We start from the raw sequence: 22477 nt of genomic DNA on the forward strand, positions 1-22477 counted from the left end.
AAAATAGAAAGTAGCATAAACTCTGGCAAATGAAGTGTAAAAATATAATTAGGAAGGCCAAAAAAAATTTTGAACAGCTAGACAAAGATCCAAAAAGTAATAGCAATTTTTTTAAAGTATATCAGAAGCAGGAAGCCTGCTAAACTACCAGTGGGGCCACTGGACGATCGAGATGCTAAAGAAGCACTCAAGGATGATAAGGCCATTGCGGAGAAAGTAAATGAATTCTTTGCATTGGTCTTTCTCGACTGAGAATGTGAGGGAGATTCCCAAACCTGAGCCATTCTTTTCAGGTGACAGATCTGAGGAACTGTCCCAGATTGAGGTGTCAATAGAGGAGGTTTTGGAACAAATTGATAAACTAAACAGTAATAAGTCACCAGGACCAGATGGTATTCACCCCAGAGTTCTGAAAGAACTCAAATGTGAAATTGCAGAGCTACTAACTGTAGTTTGTAACCTATCATTTAAATCAGCTTCTGTACCAAATGACTGGAGGATAACTAATGTGATGCCAACTTTTAAAAAGGGCTACAGAGGTGATTCCGGCAATTACAGGCCAGTAAGCCTGACTTCAGTACTGGGCAAACTGGTTGAAACAATAATTAAGAACACAATTGTCAGACACATAGATGAACATAATTTGTTGGGGAATAGTCAACATGGTTTTTGTAAAGGGAAATCCTGCCTCACCAATCTACTAGAATTCTTTGAGAGGGTCAACAATCATTTATATTTATAGGGTAAATAGGCCAAATCCCCTGAGATGGGATATTAGATGGATGGGATCTGTGTTACCCAGGAAAGAATTTTCTGTAGTATCTGGCTGGTGAATCTTGCCCATATGCTCAGGGTTTAGCTGATTGCCATATTTGGGGTCGGGAAGGAATTTTCCTCCAGGGCAGATTGGAGAGGCCCTGGAGGTTTTTTGCCTTCCTCTGTAGCATGGGGCATGGTTGACTTGAGGGAGGCTTCTCTGCTCCTTGAAGTCTTTAAACCATGATTTAAGGACTTCAATAGCTCAGACATAGGTGAGGTTTTTCATAGGAGTGGGTGGGTGAGATTCTGTGGCCTGCGCTGTGCAGGAGGTCAGACTAGATGATCAGAATGGTCCCTTCTGACCTTAGTATCTATGAATCTATGAAAGTGAGCAGCCACAGCTTTGGGTTTTAAGGAGAGAACCCAATGGAGGGAGAAGGATAGTCAAGGGAGCAAGTGACACATTATAGCACTCATCCCAGCAGTGCTTTGACTGAATGTCAGATGTTACGTGAACCCCAGTGAGCAGGTAGGATCTGAACACTGCAGCCTGCAGTTCAAAGTGGTTGTCTGTACTACGGCCAGGGTCTACCTTTAATTAGAAGCATGAAGTGCAGGTTCTAAATGTTGCATAGGATGGGGATGAGGTGCTTCCTCCTAACAGAAATAATGTAAATTGTAGTGTGTATCTGCTGCTTGTTTTTCCTGGCTCAAAGCATGATAACAGGTCCAAAACCACAGATCCTTAGTGCTGCTAAGCCATACGTTGAAGGACCCCGCAACTCCTCATGCATATGCAAGCTGAATTTGGAGTGAGTCAAATCAACAGTAACACGTACAGGCTCTGTAGGATACTGCATGTTGGAAATCTTGGCCCATTCTCTTTTAACCTCTTGTGGGTCATGTTCCAGTCGCAGGTGAAGAACCACTCTGTTGTTAGCCTGGAAAGAGAGGTTAGAGGTGGTGGTGTGTCAATTTTGTTAGAATAAATAGACCCAAAGGTGTTTACTTGACCCTGTCACTGTACAACACTAAACAGTCAAACTAGGCTCAGCATTTCGAATACAAAGACCTCAGGCTGCCTTGTACCAGGCCAAATACACCATTCAAAATCTCTTTAATCTTTTATTAAAGATACAGAAAAAGTCAAAACAGTTAAAGCATTTGAAATATATGTAATACATTAAGCCTTTTGTTTTAACAATATCCTTGGTTCTCTTTCCCTTTGGCTGTATAAGGACTCTGCCCACCCCCAGAAAATTAGTTGAGAAGGATTGGAGCTGCAGTTAGTTTTAAAGTCTGATTCTGTTGCCTTGCAAACAAGACAGACAGACACAAAAAGGGAGAGAAAAGAACAGTAGAGAGAAAATGCAGCTTCCGTCTCTAATGCTGATTTTACTTGCAGCCCTGCTGCTGGAGAAACTCAGGCCCAGTATGTGGCACACTACTCCGAGGCCTGGCAAACTTGTACCAGCATCATGCTTTGCTTTTAACTGCCTCTCTGGTCATAGGCTCATTGTACTGTTGCAAAAGTGGCAGTCTTGGCAGGCTAAGCGAGACTCTTAGTAGACAGAGGCAAAAGGAAACAGAAGAAATAAGGTGCAGGAGGAAAATGATACATGAGAGAAAAGCAGGAACCAAAGTTTTACACCTCAGATGCTATTTGGGATTTAGCCAAAGCTAGTGGAGGTGGTGATGTCATCTGTGTTCATCTCAAAATTGGGACAGTGAAGGGCCAGTGGTGTCCCGAAGGACCCTGAGGTCCCAGGAGATGTTAGTGGAAGCCATGGTATGAAGCTTGCTCCCTTTCGTTCACCCATCTCTATCCTCCCCCAAAGTCTTTTTTTTTTTTTTTTTTTTTTTAAAGACCTCAAAAGTTAAGTAATGGACAAACTAGCCCATCTTCTCATTGTTCTGCTCACCAATTAAGCCTAATTTCTGACACAACAGTTTGTCTGTTTGAGTTCCAGTCCCACACTTTCTTGTTTACCAGATATATCAGCACAGTCGCTGATTTTATAGCAGGCCTTTTTGTTTAGACTAATTCAGTCTGTCTTAACTTTTGCTTACTCTTATAAGCAATTTTATGTAACAGGCTGAGTTGGACTTGCATTATCTTTTCCCCATCAACACTTATTGTTAGAGGTGATTGGATCATTTTATAAACTTTTAGCCACTTTTCCACAGTTAAGCTCACAAGTGGGGTAGTCTTTCAGGACCCAGTTATTACAACAGAGGCAGCATATCACATGATAGCAATGACGACCCACAGGCCTGCCCAGTGGTAAGTTTTTGCCTACAAGCCTGTCTGCTTTCCAGAGAGGAAAAAGCAGGAAATGGACAGAACCTCAACAGCATCATAATATGTGTGCTTTGTGTTTGGTTTCAGTTGAAGGTAAAAGCAGGCAAGGCTATTCCACAGAGGGAACAGAGCTGCAGAAACAGCTGGAAGCAGAACTCCAACATATCCGACAGCGAATGCAGCATTATCACGATAGCAAGCAGGAGCTCAAGTATGTAGTGAAGTCCCCTTTAGCCAGCCTTACTGCGTGTTCTTAATCCAGTGTTGCATTTCTGTATGGAGGTGCAGTTCTGCTCTGAAAAGTGACACCTCCTTGCTTAGCAGGTTTGTCTCCTGGGCCTGTTCAGTCACATCTGCTGACTTGAGAGTCTAAGAGTTGTGGGTTTTTTGTTTGCTCTTTTTAGACCTGCAGCTGCCAATACAGCTTGGAAGGAGTTACCTTTTTGGGCAATTGTTGACTTACCTATGGCAACCAATGAAGGAAATGTGGCCATACCAGTGTCACTGAGGGCATGATCTGAAATCTGTGCAGTTGAATTGGTATAACCGACTCAGAATGTAGTCTTCAGACGCCACTGAGAGTCTGAATTTATGAGGAGGAAAGACCCCAGCTTGGCTCTCAGATCCCAGCCTGGATTTGTAGAATAGGCAGTTAGAAAAATGTTGCTGTGAGTAGTTAATTGGACATAAACATAAAACCCTAAGTGGGATTGTAGTCACATTTCAGAGTGGAACAGGACTTTAAGGGGGAACCCACTGCTATGGAAAGAAGCAGCAGTGGACCAAAAGTAGGAGAGGAACACCCAGCCTTTCTTGTGTTCTCCAGGGACCCTTTCTCACTATTTTCCTGCTAACATACAGAGCCCAAAGACGGGAAAGGGGTCCTTTATATGGCAGGGGTGAAGCTGGCTTTTCCTACAGTGGGTCTGATGGTGCATAATGTTTAGAATATTCTTGAAACTTATTTTAAACTGGCTCTTGCCACCCAGCTTCCACCTAATATGCTGCAGCTTGGGTTTCATCCCTAAGTACCTATACCTCCCACCTGGCAGCCAGGCATTGCACGTTTACTGCAAATGCAATCTTTTTTAAAATGGTCTAGAAAGAGCAGTGACACTGAATTCCTTTCCATCAATGTTTGCAGCTAGTGCCTGTCCTTGGCATCTACAACTATTGATGCAAATGAGTTAAATGTACAATGCGCCTTCTGTGTCTCACCCTAGCTTGCTATGATCCGGTTCCCTCAGGTCATGCCAGCGGCAGGCGCGCATTCTGAACAAGTGGCTCGAAATGAGTACTGTGGGCACCGGGGCAGCGGAGCAAGATGTTATGAAGCAAGTTCAAGAAGAGCTGGATCAGGTATGTGGACAAATAATGGTGTGAAGGCTAGTCCCACAAAGTTACTGAGTAAAAAATTATGACATGGTACTGCAAAGAGAAATGGAACCTGCCCTGAACAGATTTAGTATAATTTGTATGATTGTGAAACAAAGGCTGAGGGCACAATGGGGCAGTTGTGGGAGATTAGTAACAGCAGGGTGGGTAGAAGAGGGGAAACCTTGTTTCTCACTGGCCCCTTCTTTGGAACAAAGAGTAGAAGTGGCTGCCAAAGGGGATAATGAACAAAGTAGATTAAACTATTCACATTTTCCTCACAACAACAACATAGCTGCCAAAGGAGTAACCCAGTCCTGTAACTTTCTTATTCAAGTGGGTAGGGTGAAAGCTGTTCAACCAAACAGCAGTCAGAACTCTTACAGACCCAACTTGCTGGACTGAATAGTTCCTGACTTCACTAACAATTTAGCCCTTTCCTCTTCCCTTCATTTTCTCTTGTAGTTGGAGGTGCAGATCAACTCTCTTACCAAAGTGCTGCTAGAAGGGAGACATTGTCTGCTGAGCTACATCACTCGTGTGAAGGACATTCGCATTGCTTTGGATATGTAACAAGTCTAAAGCCCCTAAACAGTTGTTCATGTTCAGTGGTAGAATGGGCTGGCTGCTTGTTTGATCTTCGATGTCAAAGGACATAGGCCTAAGGTACATGATCTCTAACTTTATGAAGGGAAGTAAGACAAACCTCGCTACCAGTTAAACGTATATTTCCTTTTGCTGCATGCATATGGGAGACATTGCCTCATTTATTTACCATAGTTGTGATAAGAAGCAGGAGATGCTGCACTCATTACAGTCCTTAGCTAAGTATTCATAGACACCATCAATTTAAACTCCCCTGCTTATTAAGAAGCTAAACAATGCTGATAAGACTTTTATTTCAAAATGTTTGAAATTAAGAGTTAATGTTCATAAGTCATACAGTGTGACATACAAAAACACTGTGCTAGTGTTCTATTGAAAAATTAAATGGATTCTCCCTGCTGGAAAAAATTACAGCATTGCCAGTATTCTCCAGAAACCCTGCTTCTACTTCCTCTGATCAGTGGGTAAGACATTCCTGCTAGCCAGCCAAGTTTCCACAGTGCTAAGACCATCACAAAAAGAGCTGACCTGGTGCAGAATGATCTGTCTCTGACACATTCATACTAAAGTGAACAGTAGCAACTTCTCTCATCCCCTGTTAGGCAAACTGGGTGCTCAGATACTGTGAATGCTGAGTAGTGAGGAATTTAAAGCTTAAAGTTGTTTTGGCCACAACTAAGACAAAAGGCCTCAGTGGAGGAAGAGATTCGTTCTTCCTTCCTCTAACTCATTGCAACAGTCTTGTTCTGTTCAGAGCCTCTAGCACCTGAAGGATAAGGGTAATTAGTGATAGCTTAGGGCTGATGATGTCTGTATGTATTTTGCATCAAGTTTTTAAAAAATTAATGCCTAGCTGGAATAAGAACATGATGATGCATAATACATGAGTTCTGAACTTCCTAGCACTAAGGGGGAGGGGCTGCTAAGAGCCATTTTAAGCAGCCCCCATTAAATATGAGGAAATGCTGACTCTTGGAGCCAAAGGATTAGTTCTCTCCTACATTGACCTAGACAGTGCCAAATAGTCAAAATCATACTATGAGCCTTTGGCAGGCTATATTACCAGACATGTCTGTCTTCCCTACTGACAAGTTAAGCGTACAGGGCTTGGCCAACTGTACACACTTGATTCTGTTTTCTCCAGCACATCCAGGGGAGGCAGACTTTCCTTTACAGGATCAAGATATACAGTGCTCAGTCTCATTTTTAATTCATTCTAAAAGTTTGTTTCAGAATATCCCCTTGGAACTGGAGGTAGATCTTTAAAGAAAACACCAGCTCCCCTGATGAATATCCACACCCAAGGCTCAAGCTGGGAAAGAGTATATGATCTTTCAGGAAGATGGGAGGGCCAGGTTTGATAAGTAGCTAGTCCATTCCTTCAAGCTCAGGGTGTCCTGTTCACTTACAGGCACTAGACTTCCTTGGCTCAAAACATAATTTATTCAGTAAGAACAAGCACTACATTGCAGTAGAAGTGAGTTGCTCTTAACCCTTTTGGCACCAGTTGCTGTTAGTCCCATTATTGGTAATACGAAGCTTAAACTCCTATTCTGAGTGTCATGTTCCTATTTTCATTCTAACCCTTCTTGGCATGAATTTACAGAGACAAAAGTTGCTGCAGAATGAAGCTTCAGAGCAGAGCACTCAGCTCCAGTTTCTCTCTACCAGCTATGAGTGCAAAAGAAAAATGGAAGTTTGGCTGGGTTGGTTTTTTTTTTTTGTAAGTCCACTGAAGGATAGAAAAGCAAGTTAGTGCACAGGGGGAGCAACCTTGGATTGTCCCAAAGGTCCATAATGGTTTTTAATACACAGTCAGTGCCCATGGCATTTCACTCTGTGCACTAAACTATAGGCCCTGATGTATTTCAAATTATTTTGTACATGGAGAAATTCCCACACCAAGAACTCAGTGACAGACCCTGAAGGTTATGACACAAGCAGCAGCACACATACACCAGAAGGGGAAACATACTTGAGCTGCATCCCCACTGCAATGAGAAGGGAGCAAACCCCTTAACGACCTATTATTGTTTTGTCACAAGATTAATTGCTCAGTAGTTTTTGGGTGACAGAGTACTACTCAGATACACAAAAAATCCTTAAGGCCTGGAATGGCAAAAATAAAACTATGGATTGGAAGAAGAATATGCAACAGTCTGACTGCTGCAACCTAAAAAAATACACTTTTTTCAAAAAGATGACAAGTTCAACCACATGGAATGTAGACACAGTGTTTTCAGGTTTAAAATACAGTGCAAAGTCCAATTTTAAAGGGACAATAATAGGTTAAAAGGCATTGAAAAATTAATTAAACAGAATTTGAGTCTAGTTTACTGGTTTCAGCATTAATGCCATTAATTTACATTGCATTTCACCTAGGTTGGACACTGAAAGTAAGACTAGGCAATTTGACTTCCTGGCTTCCATACTTCGATGTCATGTTTGCATTAGACACATCTGGGTCTTCAAGTTTGAAAACCATATTTTACAGAACTGAAACCTTGGGTCTAGATCAACCTATCAGTGTCCCTTTAAAGGTAGCTAATCTCTCTGCCTTCACCCCTCCCCAGTGCCACTCCAGAGTGCAGACAGGCCCAACAGGAACCTACAGACTCTGTATGAATGTAACTAGTTTGCAACACATTGAAAGGGAGAGTGTGAAAGACTGTAGGCACAGGATGGGATAGAAACCACCCTGGTCAACATTCTTAAAGGCATCTGTACCTGATATGTAAATGGATCATCTGATTATTTTACTGCTCTCAGCATAGGTATGTGATATTGGGCAAATACTCCTAACCCAGTTTTACAGAGCAGTGTTGTCTAATATTTTCCTCACCCAGGTCCTGCTGAGTGATATTTTCCATTAGTGAAGCATTTTTCTTGGAAGTTTGAGTTCCTTTGTATATAAAATCCTCTTCTAGTTTCTAAAGGGATCCCAGGGCCTCTCCAAAGCGGATTTTCTGTCCAGGTTTGAGGTGGAAGTTGAAGTCCTTGGGTGCCTCGAAGATTAGAACGATGGTCGAGCCCAGGTTAAACTCCCCTAAATGTTCTCCTTTCCTCATGGGAATGCCCTCTTTGTTGTTGTTGGTTATAAAGCTGAAGTCATTGTAAGAGCCTTTGGAGTAACATGGGCTGTTAGTATGCAAATCCTGCAGATAGACGAGAAAAAGGAATGTGATTTGTGGATTTTAGTATGCTCTAGCCATTTACTAGGATTGACAACTCCCTATGCCTGGCCTACAATTTCCAATAGTAACATGCAACAGTGCTAAATACAAGGTGGAAAAAGAAAAGATCTGGACAGCAGACACCCCCTTCACATCCTGGTCTTGGACTACATTAAGCTAATGAACAGTAGTGCCAATTGAGTAATACTTGGAAGAAGCTTTTGGGTTTTAACTTCAGTTTGCTATTAGTTATGAGGAAATCAGCCAGCTATGCCTTGTTTCCTCACATGGGTTATACGGTACCACTGACTCACTAACAAAGTGAGACTTCAAAGGCAGGATTTGTACTCACCCGGTCAAAGTAGATGCGGATTGAGCCAACATTTGTGGCTCCTACCGCTGTTAGGGAAAAAAAGCCATGTTTCCAATCACCAGTAAGTACAACCCGCTCATTATGGCAGAAGAGTTCCTTGATCCAGCGGGCAACGCCAGGATTCACAGACATCAGGGAGCCTGTAGTAAACAGGAAGAGCAAGATGAAGTATTCTTTGTTCTTGCAGCAGTATTTTGATAGATTTAAGGCACAATAATTTAGAGACCAACAACGAAGGGCCAGATTAAAGCTCATTTCTAAGAAGTGAGACAAATACTAAGTATTATCAAGGATAAGAAGATGCACAGAGGTTCTGTTGCACTGTGCACAGCAAATAAAGCCTTCAGCTGGGCAGTAGCAAAAATAGAACTGTTACTAAGGATATGTTTACAATGCAGCTGGGAGTATGCTTTCTAGCCCAGGCTTCCAGCTGCATTGTAGATACACTAGGTGGGGAGCAGATAACACTTGAGCGTTTTTTAGCTCAGAGGTTTCAGAGTAGCAGCCGCGTTATTCTCTCTGCAAAAAGAACAGGAGTACTTGTGGCACCTTGGAGACTAACAAATTTATTAGAGCATAAGCTTTCATGGGCTACAGCCCACTTCATCGGATGCATAGAATGGAACATATAGTTAGAAGATAGATATAGATATACAGAGAAGGTGGAAGTTGCCATACAAACTGTAAGAGGCTAATTAATTAAGATGAGCTATTATCAGCAGGAGAAATATGTGGACTCTCTCCTCAGGCCCTACCCAAGATCCATAAACCTGGAAATCTTGAATGCCCCCTCATCTCAGGCATTGGCACCCTAACAGCAGGATTGTCTGGCTATGTGGACTCTCTCCTCAGGCCCTATGCTACCAGCACTCCCAGCTATCTTGGAGACACCACTGACTTCCTGAGGAAACTACAATCCATCGGTGATCTTCCTGAAAACACCATCCTGGCCCCTATGGATGTAGAAGCCCTCTACATCAACATTCCACACAAAGATGGAGTACAAGCCGTCAGGAACAGTATCCCCGATACTGTCACGGCAAACCTGGTGGCTGAACTTTGACTTTGTCCTCACCCCCAACTATTTCACATTTGGGAACAATATATACCTTCAAGTCAGCAGCACTGCTGTGGGTACCCACATGGCCCCACAGTATGCCAACATTTTTATGGCTGACTTAGGACAAAGCTTCCTTAGCTCTCGTCCCCAAATGCCCCTACTCTACTTGCGCTATGTTGATGACATCATCATCTGGACCCATGGAAAAGAAGCCCTTGAAGAATTCCACCGTGATTTCAACAATTTCCATCCCACCATCAGCCTCAGCCTAGACCCATCCACACAAGCTGTCAATTTCCTGGACACTGCTGTGCTAATAAGCGATAGTCACAAACACCACCCTATAGCGGAAACCTACTGACCGCTATACTTACCTACATGCCTCCAGCTTCCATCCAGGACACACCCATTGTCTACAGCCAAGCTCTAAGATACAACTGCATTTGCTCCAATCCCTCAGACAGAGACAAACACCTACAAGATCTCTTTCTTAAAACTACACTACCCACCTGCTGAAGTGAAAAAAACAGATTGACAGAGCCAGAAGAGTACCCAGAAGTCACCTACTACAGGACAGGCCTAACAAAGAAAACAACAACTCCGCTAGCTGTCACCTTCAGCAGCCAGCTCAAATCTCTCCAGTGCATCAGCAAAGATCTACAACCTATCCTGAAAAATGATCCCTCACTCTCACAGATCTTCGGTGACAGACCATTCTTCGCTTACAGACAGCCCCCCCAACCTGAAGCAAATATTCTCCAGCAACCACACAACAAAAACACTAACCCAGGAACCAATCTTGCAACAAAACCTGATGCCAACTCTGTCCATATATTTATTCAAGTGACACCATCATAGGACCTAATCACATCAGCCACACTATCAGAGGCTCGTTCACCTGCGCATCTACCAATGTGATATATGCCATCATGTGCCAGCAATGCCCCTCTGCCATGTACATTGGCCAAACCAAACAGTCTCTACGCAAAAAAATAAATGGACACAAATCTGACATCAGGAGTCATAACATTCAAAAACCAGTAGGAGAACACTTCAACCTCTCTGGCCACTCAGTGAAAGATTTAAGGGTGACAATTTTGCAACAGAAAAGCTTCAAAAACAGACTCCAGCAAGAAACTGCTGAGCTTAAATTAATATGCAAACTAAATACCATTAACTTGGGTTTGAATAGAGAGCAGGAGTGGCTGGGTCATTACACATTGAATCTATTTCCCCATGTTAAGCATCCTCACACCTTCTTGTCAACTATCTACATGGGCCATCTTGATTATCACTACAAAAGTTTTTTTCCCTCTTGCTGCTAACAGCTCATCTTAATTAGCCTCTTACAGTTTGTATGGCAACTTCCACCTTCTCTGTGTGTGTGTGTTCTTACTATATGTTCCATTCTATGCATCCAATGAAGTGGGCTGTAGCCCACAAAAGCTTAGGCTCTAAGGTGCCACAAGTTCTCCTGTTCTTTAGCTCATATCACTCTATCATCCAGCATGTCCGAGGTCCTGCTACATCCATCCCCTAGAAACAACAGTTGAATGAAGGGAAAATATTTATGCCAGAAACTAAGGCATATTAACATCCCTCCACACATGATTTATCAACCTAGTTAATTTTTGCCCTGGGCTCAGACCACAGTATTTCACCCTAATGCCATCTCTCAGAGTTCACAGCATCCCTGTTACATGCCCTGAAAACATTGCTATCACCAAACAGGCAAGGAGGAGGAACCCAGCTACCTAATGAACTCAAACCAGAACAAGCCTCTTTCTGAGCCTGGATTACTGAGTGCTCCACAGGAGCTGACTAAGATCTGACTACACATAACAGCTCTACCTCTAAAGTCTAAGGACACAGACAAAAGTCTTTATTTCTAAGGGATGAGCTCCCTCGGCTGCCTCGCCAAAGGTTTAGGGAAAAACCACCCCACCCCAGCCAACCCCGCTGCTCTCTCAAATGCCCTTTGCAATGTGTGAAGAAGTGGTTCTGTAGCACTACAGATCTGAGTCACCATAGCTGGCCAGATGTGAACATGAAGGATTAATAAATAGATCTAGGATCCCGAAAGAAAATGAATCACAATAGGAACCTTAAAGGTTTCCACCCTGTCACACAATACAGGGGAGCACACAGTGCATTAGAACGTTTCATTCTGTACTCCTATGCACATTGCTCTATTTCAATGGATCTCCTGGCAGCATTTCTCTAAGAAACCCCTGTCTTAAAGGGTTTACTCAGCCACAAACCTTAGCTTCACGCTGAAGCTTGGCAGATCAACTTTCTTGCCAGGTCTTGTCTCTCTCTCACACATAGCATCTGAAACCGAAACCAAGTCCAACTCCTCTCTTTGTTCCTAGGTAATTAAAAAAATGAATTTCCATCTGCTGGACTAAGGAGCATGACTGTCTGTGAAGGAGAGGGCAAAACTCCATAACCCCAATTCAAAATCAAGTGATTGTGCTTAGTGTCATCCTCAATCTCTGATGTGCAGGGCTATCCACAACAATCAGATGCCCCTCTAGGACACCCTCTCTTTTACCAGCAACAGGGCAGTTTACTGTGGTGGGTGGGGAATGCCCTTGTTCCCTCTCAAGATGCTGACTGGCATTCTTCAAGCTCTTAACAGCCATTTCAGTAAAGTCTGCTGGAAACAGATCTGGGTCTCCCAACAGCTCTGTGTTTAGTTGAGAGAATTAGGTCTGTTGAGAGACCAAGTTATTCATCTTCAACATTACCAATTTAACTCAAATATCAGACTATTAAGCCCTGAAATTCATTAGCACAGTATTCAGGATTTTGGGGAAGCATGATCCTCAATGTGTTTATGACAATCAGCTGTCCTCTGATTCTCTAGCACATCACAATTCAAGTGCTCTGACTGAGGCATCTCTCAGTAATCCCCCTGCTTTTACACCTGCTCTGTTTCCCCTTATTATTTATGGAAGTAGAATCTACCTGGGAAGTGACGTCTGTGCGACACTCTCCAGTCAGTGGGCGAGTGGAAGCAGTGATAGTCCCCAGGCGCCAGGTAGATGACACAGTGATAGAGCTCGTTCCCCTCCTTTGTGACTAGCTGGTTCTGGAATGAGTTGCAGGATGAGGCTGCAGTGGAACAGCAGAAGACAAAAGGGGTTAAAAAGAACAACCGAAATAATCTGTGAGAGAATGTATTGAGAGACAAGTCTCCAATGGGAAATGTGCTACTATGATACTCAGAAAACCAGTGTTGACAGCAGATCACTAAATACAGCCCACACAGTGTCTCTGGGGGCATTCACTGGCAAGAGAGCTTACATAGATGAATCAGCAACAGAATTCCAAACGTAATAGCCCTCAGTGAACACATTTGCTGGGACCATGCAGAACCCTTTCAGGGTACATGGTAAGGAGAGGAATCAGCCTTAAAATTAATTCCTTGAATGTCTTCAGTGTTGAGCATGCTCTCAGGCCACACCTTCTGCAACTATAAACCAAACATTTTCTTACTTGTGTTATTAACAACCCTTTGATTACTAAAACAGGAAGAATTACAGAAATCTAATTTACTTCTCACTACTGATGCTGTTCACTTTTTCCCCACTTCCTTCAGCTTGGACAGTGAAATCAGACTTGTCAGTGTTTGGGTTGGGTAAATGCTGCAGGAGAAGGCTTCTGGCAAATGTTGTAAATTTGATTTTACAAAAATCTACATTTTATGCCAAGCTGAATTGACAGCGTTCCTTAACTCCTAAGATTTCATGTAAACTGGAGGCTGATACTTGGATCATAGAGGGGGATACAGAGCATGCAGTGGGAGGGATTTGCCTTGTCAATTTTTCCTTTGCCTGCTCCCTATTACTTTGGGGACAATTCAAGCTGACTGTATGTCCCTCTTCAAAGGCTACAGGAAGCTTTGAAAGAAGAGTACCCAGAAGATAGTGCTTCAAGACCAAGAATCAGCATTTTAAAAAGCTTGTGTCCCTTTAACACACAGCTAGGTTTTAAACATCTTTGAAGTCCAAGCCCAGAAGAATCCAAAGAACTTTAAAGAGCCCCAGCTTCCCCAGACAAAGCAGCAGGGGCTTGAGACGGAGTCTCATAGAACACAAATAATTTGTCTTAAAAGACACCTCAGAACTATTGGGGTGTAATGTCCCAGCTTACAAAATGCTTTTAGTTGCATTTGCATACACATCACAAAAACTATCCTGGAGCTTTCAAAAAGGGCTTCTTTCTGTCGCATATTGCCTTTACACAGGGTTAACAAAAGCTCCTGACACCCAAACCCAGGGCCCTGAAGACAGCTCTATCTCCACAGAACAGGCAGAGCAAAGGCAGTGACAGCACAAACTTCCTCAGAGTGCCCCAGCCCTGATCTGAAAGGCAGATCTCTAGGCATGAGAGCAGAGATCAGTCTCCATGCGGAGGGTGCTGCTGCATAAATTGGGTCTAATAGACTAGTTCAGGGATCTCAAACTCAAATTACCAGGAGGGCCGCATGAAGACTAATACATTGTCCCGAGGGCTGCATGACTGACACTGCCCCATCCCCCTGCTGTCCCTGGCCCCATCCCCACTCCACCCCTTCCATGAGGCCCTGCCCCGCCTCGTCCCATCTTCCCCACCCTCATTCCAGCCCCTTCCCCAAAGTCCCCACCCCAACTCTGCCCCCTCCTTACCCCTATTCCAACCCCTTCCCCACCTCTTCTCCACCTCCTCCCCTGAGCACGCAGCTCCCTGCTCCTCTCTCCTGGAAACCACTAAGTGCCACCAAACAGCTGTTTGGCAGCAGGAAGCACCTGGAGGTAGGTAGAGGAACATGGACGAGGCACACTGGAGGGGCAGCGGGGGAGGGGAGCTTGGCGGATGCAGGAAATAACTGGGGCAGGGGGACCTTGGCGGGCTGCAGCAAATAGCTCTGCGGTCCACGTGTTTGAGACCACTGGACCAGTTCCTACAGCTTCAATCTTTGCTAGCCAAACATCCGGTCATGTTTCAGCCTCCCAGCAGGAGCAAGCCTCATTATGGTCACAGACCTTGAAGTTACCAAGAATCTACCCAATATAACCATGCACTTGAGGGAACTGAAAAGTTAAAATGTAAAATGTAGAAAAAAGGGCTGAATCAGAGGCTGAGGCTGCAAGTGAGGGACAGGCTACGGCGGAGAGAGAGGAATCCAACATGGAACATTACACCCCACATGTTATTCCTCAGTTTGAGCTATAATGAAGCAGAGTTGCCTGAGCTGCTGGCAAAGATTTGAGAGCAGATAGTTATGATTCACCCCATTCCTGCAATTACCAGGAACAGTGAAATGACAGAAACAGGCTAGGAGGCAACTTACTTTGGCTAAACTGCACGTCTTCTGTGCTAGTGCACGGCCCCAGGAAGGACTCCAGCGAGTAGGTGACACCCTTCACCTGTTCCACTTCACAGTTTTTCACTTGTCCAAAGTTCAGAATCTTTCCATCCGAGGGACTGATCTACAGGGAACAAAAAAAGTAAACTGCAGTGAAAATCCATGCATCTCTCACACTTAGCCATCAGAAACACAAGTCCACTGATCATTTGAACCCCAAAATTTCACATCTCTTCCCCTTTATATAACCTCTCGCCCCCACACAGGGATAAGCCTAGCCTCTTTTTGCATCAGACCTTTGATATTTTCACAGAAAGAAAGGCAAATAGGAAGGCCCATAAGTGAGATCCAGAAAGACCATTATTTGTTCAAAGTGAATGCTGTGACCACTAGAGAGACTTTGAGAGCACCTGGTCCAGTCCGGTGTCTCAAATAAGTCAGACTGGACTTTTACCTACCCCAACCAAGTAGTTCAGTTAGGGCCATGATCTGTTGCCATACAGACAGGCTGGATATGGGTGTAACCAAGAGCAACAACCCATACAGAAAAGGGGTGAGTGACAGACCCACAACTCCACTCAGGCCGGTACAATATTCAGAGTTTTGGCCTACAGACATAGCACACATTCCAAGGTGAGGGATGGGAACATTTACACATCAATGTGTAGCTCCTCTGGAAGTAAACATTGCAAACCCTCCTCCTCACCACACTGTGATAGCAGCAGACTGGCCGGGACTGGGGCTTCAGCTTCCTGCGGAAGAACTCGCTCAGGTTTCTATAGTGATGAAGATCTTCGACAGCTGCTTCTTTCATGTTCACTCCAAATGTCCAGATATACAGGCTGTAGACAGGCTTCCGGAGCCAGGTGGGCAGCTCGACCTGGTTCAAACGACCCCAGGCTCGTGAAAGCAGTCGTGTTGGTACTGATTTGTACAGAGAAACCTAGAGAGAAAGGTTTCAGAGTAGCAGCCGTGTTAGTCTGTATCCGCAAAAAGAAAAGGAGGACTAGTGGCACCTTAGAGACTAAAATTTATTTGAGCATAAGTTTTCGTGAGCTACAGCTCATTTCATTGGATGCATTCAGTGGAAAATACAGTGGGGAGATTTATATACACAGAGAACATGAAACAATGGGTGTTACCATACTCATTGTAATGAAAGAAAGGAATCACACCATGCTATTTCTGTTCTTTCTACTGCTCTCAGCCCTTCTTCCCTTTGCTCCCAAAATGGAAGAATCCAATTCATTCCTACTGTGACTCCCTTCACTTCAGTGGAGTTGCACCAAGGATGAATTTACCTTGAAGTCTTCAATAAATCAAGACCAGAACCTTATCCTCCCTGCCCCCATGCTGATGTGTAGGAATGGGGGACCAGATGGAGCTCAATGTAAACCCTTACAGCGAAAGTAAAAACAATTAATTTGGATGTTTCATCTGTTTTGAGAAAGAAATAAAAAATCCATTTTGTCCGTATAATTTTTGTTGTTGTTTTTGTTGCCTTAAGGCAAACCCGTTCTTCCAATCGCACCACAGAAGCCCTGCCAGCCAGCTACAGTGGAGGGCAGCTACAATGCATGCACCCTCTTCCCCTTGTATGCTGAAGCTTCATATGCAAGTTAGTGGAAACTGCTCTCAGGAGGCTCACAGAGAAGCTGTGCATTTGGGACATTCTGTTACAGCACTAATTGGAGGCAGTGAAACATTACTAATATATTTATTTTTGTGAACAACCCAAAGAAAACTGACTTAGAAATACATTTCTGTTGACATTTCAATGCCTAGTTTATTACTTCTCCCAAGCCCATCTATTTCTGGAATTATAAAGTGCCTTTTCTACACATAAAAGGTGCACTGCTTTTAACTATACTGGTATAATTAAAGCAATACAACTCCTCTGGTGTGGACACAGTTACACTGTTCTTATACCAGTGTAGCTTATTACCATAAAGACAAATAAACTATATCCATATATTGCACCTTTCTACTAGCATAACTGTGCCATACTAGGGCTTATACCTGTGTAACTATAGTGATCAAACAAAAAAAAAAAATCACACCCCAAATGATAGCTTTATCAGTAAAAGATCTGTGTGTACACCAAGCCTTACTGTTTGGGCAATCCCCAAAAACTCACTCACTTGTTTGTAGTACTTGGTATCACCCACACAGCTCACGAGAGCATGTAATCCCAAAAACAGAGGAAGGCTGGAGCCCTCTGAAATAAGTTTTACACAGGAAGCTGTTTTCTGCAAACCTCTGGTAAAAGTTTGCAGAACAGGGTGGCTGGCTAATTCCAACTCTGTGGGTAAAAAGGTTCTCTCATTTCTTTCCTTAGAGGCACTATTTATTCTGTACTATATGGGTATCCCTCAACGTTAGGATCTGCAGAATGTAGCAATAAATACGAACAGACTCCTCCAGAGAGCTGGTCTTTTAGCCTGTCCTATTAAGCAAATTTATTTCACCTGCTAATGGATAATACTCCACTCAACTCACCTTCACTCAGACCAGTCCAGTATTCTGAGTTTTGACTGTGCTATGGATGATGCTTAAAAATAAAATCCAACCATTAGAGAGAGAGCGAGAGAGCGCGTCAGCTTAATCTTACTTCAGACTGAAATGTTTTAAACCATCTATTGTTACAGGTAACACTTTAGACCATGACAATAGAAGGATGAGAGAGAGAAATATTGCTCTGTTTTTTCTCGTGTTTACACTTTGCACATTTGACAGGCCTTGGAAAGAGTCAGTTTCATGGTATCCCTGTAGAAAGAGTTTCACCCATTTGTGTGGTTTTCCCACAGTTACAGAAGAGATTTAAAAAAAAAAAAAAAAGGGCGGGGGGGTGACTACAAAACCACAAAAATTGGCAAGACAACTTGGGGACAGGCGCAGTGCCTGAAAATACATACTTCACTTTGGCAAGTGATGGGGTTTCAAGTTGATAGTTTCTGTTTAATGAAATAGCTGTCAAAATGGCATCCTCTCAAGAGCAAGCACATTTGTATAAGCATGCAGGTCCATGTACTGAAACAAAATTTCATAATTTGAGTCAGGGATGCCTGCATTAGCACATCCTCTGGGCAGTCAGGATTCCAGGCACCCAAGAAGGAATTGAACAGCCAACCATTCTCACACACAGATTGCAGCAGCAGAGGGACTACATGAATGTGTCCATGAAAAGGGATCGAGAAGAGGCTTGGTCTGCCTTAGCCCTAGCTCTGATATTTGTGGGTGTCACTGTCTGAATAAGTGCAGCTGTTTCCACTGATTCCCCAGGTTGGGAACTTGATTGTTAGGGGATCATACACAAATTCTATGCCCTGAAAATTCATTATCTGTCTCTGAAAGGAGAATTACATAATCCCTAAAGCTTCACCACAAAGGAAAAAAACCACACACAGTTAAGGGAGAGGAAGGTATGAGCTGCAGTTGTGCTTTAATATCAGCCATCAGCACCATGCTGTCTCCAGCTCTACTGTAGTCTCCCCCTGCTGCCAGCCTCCCTCCATTGTAAGAGAACATTTGCCCACAGGGTTGTTACAAAGGAGAGACCTGCTCACACTTACCCTGCTCATAGGCCTCCATCCCACTCTGGTCAAGGGTTTAAGAGCACCGAAAGGCAGAAGATAATAGAGAATAGTCAGAGGCCAAGAACGGAGTTTCAGAGCAGGCCTAGACATACAGCTCAGCTGGCCCAACCTCCGCCTCAGGGCCAGCTGGGGGAATTGTAACCTGTAGGATCACATACACACACAAAAGCGTCAGCCAACTCAGCCTCAGAACCACCAGCTCCTGACAGAGTTTGTTCAATGCTTGTCAGTGATTCTGCAACTCCCTGACTCCCTGCTCCTTTCCCAAAATACAGGACCAGTTCAGCTCAAACATGAGTATGAGCTGCCTAGAGCCTGGAGCACAGGACAACTTCCATTACTCATGCCTACCGGCAAATTAATTAAAGGCAAAACCTTTTGCATTAGACAAAGGCTGAGATACAGGTGAAAACAAGGCAGCAACTGGTCCAGCCAAGTAATGCTAGAACATACACAATATGATATGTAACATCAAAAGGGGGAAAACCCAGGAACTTCTTTCAAAACACCAGAAGAATAAGTAGCTACTCGAGAGGAAACATTTGCCTGTACCCTCTCCAGCTCCTGGAGAGTTAGAGTGATCGGCACAGTAAAGCACTTTGAAAGCTAGCAATCTAGGATTCTAGGAATAAAATCCCTATTTAGGGCAAAAGTGTTAGGCAAGTGCTAAGGAAAGAACAGATGATATTCCAGTGAGACAAACAGCCACAAACCCAGGGCAATGTCGTCTCTGGCTCCAGGATTTCAACAAGATCTGGCATAATGGGAATCCTGCTTTTCAGAAGTTCCATCCACAGTGCTGTTCCTACATGCAATAGCGGGATGAAACTGACCTAATCCTAGGCTCTCATTCTGTTGGGAGAGAGACAGCTGCAGTACCATAAGCACAGTGTGCTCCTGCTAAGGGAAAGGGAAGTGCATATACTTGCTCCTCTCTCCTGCCTGTTTTTAGCAGCAGGAGCAAGAGGGACTCACGCCTGTACCTCCTGGTCTCGTCAGGTAAGCCCCAGAAACAGGCAGCAGGAGAAACTGTCAACATCAGACAGTACCCATCTGGACATAGACACAGTAAAGTCAGGGTAAGTCCTAGAAAGGGTCACAAAAGCCATTGGGGTCAAACTGAAGTACTCCTGCAGCAGGCCTGCTAGCAGTTGGTTCCATCTGGCCAGCTATTTAACACTTCAGAGACAAACAGAAGTGGGATTTGTGAGTTACTGCACATTGTCCAAAGAGCAGAGGTCAAAAGGTACCTTTCAGGTTTTACATTCCTTACTGGGCACCTCAGTCTTAGACAGATGATACAAGAACTAAAACACACATACTGCCAGCGTAGCAGAGTAGTTACTATCTATGGCCCATTCAAACTTTGGCCTCTTAAGCAACTGTGGTTAGATGGTTTTTTTTGTGATGTAGATGCCTGAATTGAGAACAAACTCATTTCACACAAAGAGCCATCAGGTGGCTGACAGACTATGACTTGTGGTCATTACCAGTCTGAGCCAGAATTGAACCAATGACTCAGCATGGAAAAGCTCCAGACCTCATTCCTGTTTCCATGAGACATCTCATTCCTCCAGTTTATGCTGTGTTTGAGTCTTCCCTGGGCAAACTCTCTTACTCCTTTCTTTTCTTGGGATCTCCCCGGGGTACCTCATGCTTAGCCTCATTCTCAAGATTTTCTGGGTCTCATCATTAGGTTAATGTCCACCCAACCCAGGACAAAACATCCAGGTCTGTTTGGCACTGTGCTAACAGCTGGGGAACAATTCTTCTCCCTGCATCTTTGGAGGTGACATAGTGCGCTGAGCATGACTATATGTGCATGCTGATTGGAAGGGGAAGGCTCCTGCTACAAGTTATTTTGAAGAGCACTCCCGTCCCTTGCAGGATGAAAAAAATTTGAAGAGTGAGCTGTAACACACTCTACAGTTCTCTCCAAGAGAGAAAGGAGCTGGGAGACTAGAAAGGGCCATCTTGCCCTTTTGAGGACTTGGGTCAAAAATTAAAACATCACCTGAAGAGATGCAACTGTCACCATGTGGGCTCAAGATGGTGCCTTTGGCTCACCGATTTACTCTGTAGGCTAACGTTACTTCCTCCAAAGCCAGAGAATGGCCGTGTGCTGGAGTGCAAGAAAGACCTGAGTAGCTGAAGTATTGTCTCAGCAGCGCTACAGCAGGCCTCAACGGCATGAGGCAAGACCAGCGCACAGCACAGGAATAAGAGATACAACTCACCTGCAGCTCCTCCTCCCTCTCATCCGCCAGGGCCCAAGAGCCTGACAGAGAGATGGCCTCTCCAAGAGTTTCGGAGGACAAGGTACTGCTCTTCCCTCCCATCTCCTTCTCCCTCCCTTCACTGCAGACAATCATGAACCAATCCCTGCAGAGCTGCATCCTGGCAGCTGGCTCTAAAACCCCCTTCCTTCCCACTGCCTTGGCCTGGTTTTAGAGGAATCCCTCTCTAGATTTTTTGCTCTCCCATAGATCAGAAGGAGACCAGAAGAGAAAGGAAACATTTCTCTTGTACAACAGCAACCCCTCCCTTGCCAATTCAGCACATAAGGAGATTTATATAGTAATTAGGCCAAACAAAGGTTTTGCAGATGGCGGTCACTCCTTCTGCCCATCTACCCTCCCTTCCTTATCTCTCCCTTCAGTCGCCATCCTGCAAAGCAGAAAACACCAAACAGTACCTGAAATGGGCTCTCCTATTTGGTGTGCCCCCGGCAGAGCCAGCTGGGCCTGGACTCTCCAGTTGCGGGTGCTGCTCCCCGGCACAGCTGCCGCTGTTCCCTGAACGTAGCCTTCGGACATGAATTTTAACTTTGCGGAGGTTGTAGCAAGAGAGAGGAGGGTTAGATAAAGCTTTACAGCATCTCACCATTTCCCTGCGTGCAGATCTGGTCCCTGCAGGGTGTTTGACTGACACATCATCAGGATGGCGGTCGATCGTAAGTCTCAGTCTCTCTCTTTTTTTCCTCTACCTCCCCTTCCCTTGCTCGCTTCGGCACAGGAGGGAGGACACGACGTCACAGCTCCTAATTCCCCCGCTGGTTTGTCTCCGGCTTCCCTCTCTGTCTCTTTCCCACTTGCAACTCAGCTACGAGGTTCCCAGCTATTGCAAACAAACAGGCATTGTATCACACTTCAGCAACCCTCTGCAAAAGCAGCTTTGTGCGAGACAAAAGCAACCTTTGCCGACAAGCAGCCCCTGCTCCTCTCTAGCCAAGGTTGCCATCGAAGCTCAACTCCCAAACGAACACTGCAGTGTCAGGCTGCTAGTAACTAATGCACTATTATCAGAACTGCAGCCAGCTGGCCACGACAGTTATCCCAAGAGCCAGCCTGAATGCGAGGCTGGGAGGAGGAGGAGGAGGGATGGTGGAGAAGAAGAGGAGGGAGATAACTCAGCTTCAATTCTGCACTGCAGTAACTGCAGCTAGATCAGTTCTGGACTACTGAGCAAGCAGATGTGTATGCAAACACTCACTCTGCCGGAAAACCCTTTCCTTCTCACACTTTCCAGCCTGGGAACAGAGGAGAGGAAAGGAAGGGAACATCTTTTCTCTCTCATACAGTCCAATTAGAGACCAACACCCATCTCAGGACACCCTTTCCATCCCACACTGTCCAGCGAGGGAGCAGGCAAAGACAGAAAAAGGGAGAGAATGTTCCTTTACAGATATACATCCCTACAAGGAAACAAACAAGTTCCAGCGCCAGCTTGAGGAAACAGGCTCTGCAGAAAAAGTTCAATAGATGCTTTATACAGAGCGCAGTACTTCAACAATTTTTACATCCAGCAAAACTCAGAAACCAAACCACCAGTACCATGGGGGCAAAAGGGATTTTTGCAGTCCTGAAGACTGCACTCCCATT

The 22477-nt window shown here is 44.4% G+C and overlaps 2 protein-coding genes across 16 annotated transcripts in view; one reads left to right on the forward strand and one right to left on the reverse strand.

Annotated features, from left to right (window-relative positions):
- Nucleotides 1–5375, forward strand: part of SFI1 (SFI1 centrin binding protein) — a 59116-nt gene extending 53741 nt beyond the window's left edge. For all 7 annotated transcript variants that reach the window (XM_043498040.1, XM_038373668.2, XM_038373659.2 and 4 more), the window contains 3 exons: nt 3149–3272; nt 4309–4420; nt 4901–5375. In XM_043498040.1, coding sequence (XP_043353975.1) covers nt 3149–3272; nt 4309–4420; nt 4901–5008 — 344 coding nt within the window. In that variant the 3' untranslated portion in view covers nt 5009–5375. The remainder of the gene's footprint in view (nt 1–3148; nt 3273–4308; nt 4421–4900) is intronic.
- Nucleotides 1860–22477, reverse strand: part of PISD (phosphatidylserine decarboxylase) — a 46728-nt gene continuing 26110 nt past the window's right edge. For 4 of the 9 annotated variants that reach the window (XM_038373678.2, XM_038373675.2, XM_043498072.1 and 1 more), the window contains 5 exons: nt 15707–15943; nt 14986–15124; nt 12618–12764; nt 8567–8727; nt 1860–8196 (listed from right to left, as the gene is read on the reverse strand). In XM_038373678.2, the coding sequence (XP_038229606.1) occupies nt 7972–8196; nt 8567–8727; nt 12618–12764; nt 14986–15124; nt 15707–15943 (909 nt within the window). In that variant the 3' untranslated portion in view covers nt 1860–7971. Of the gene's footprint in view, nt 8197–8566; nt 8728–12617; nt 12765–14985; nt 15125–15706; nt 15944–18572; nt 18739–21291; nt 21714–22477 lie in introns of all 9 variants that reach the window. The other 5 variants (XM_043498073.1, XM_038373677.2, XM_038373676.2 and 2 more) reach the window with 2 other exon arrangements.

The sequence above is a fragment of the Dermochelys coriacea genome, chromosome 15, assembly GCF_009764565.3.
Source record: "Dermochelys coriacea isolate rDerCor1 chromosome 15, rDerCor1.pri.v4, whole genome shotgun sequence".
Taxonomy (NCBI): Eukaryota; Metazoa; Chordata; order Testudines; family Dermochelyidae; genus Dermochelys; species Dermochelys coriacea.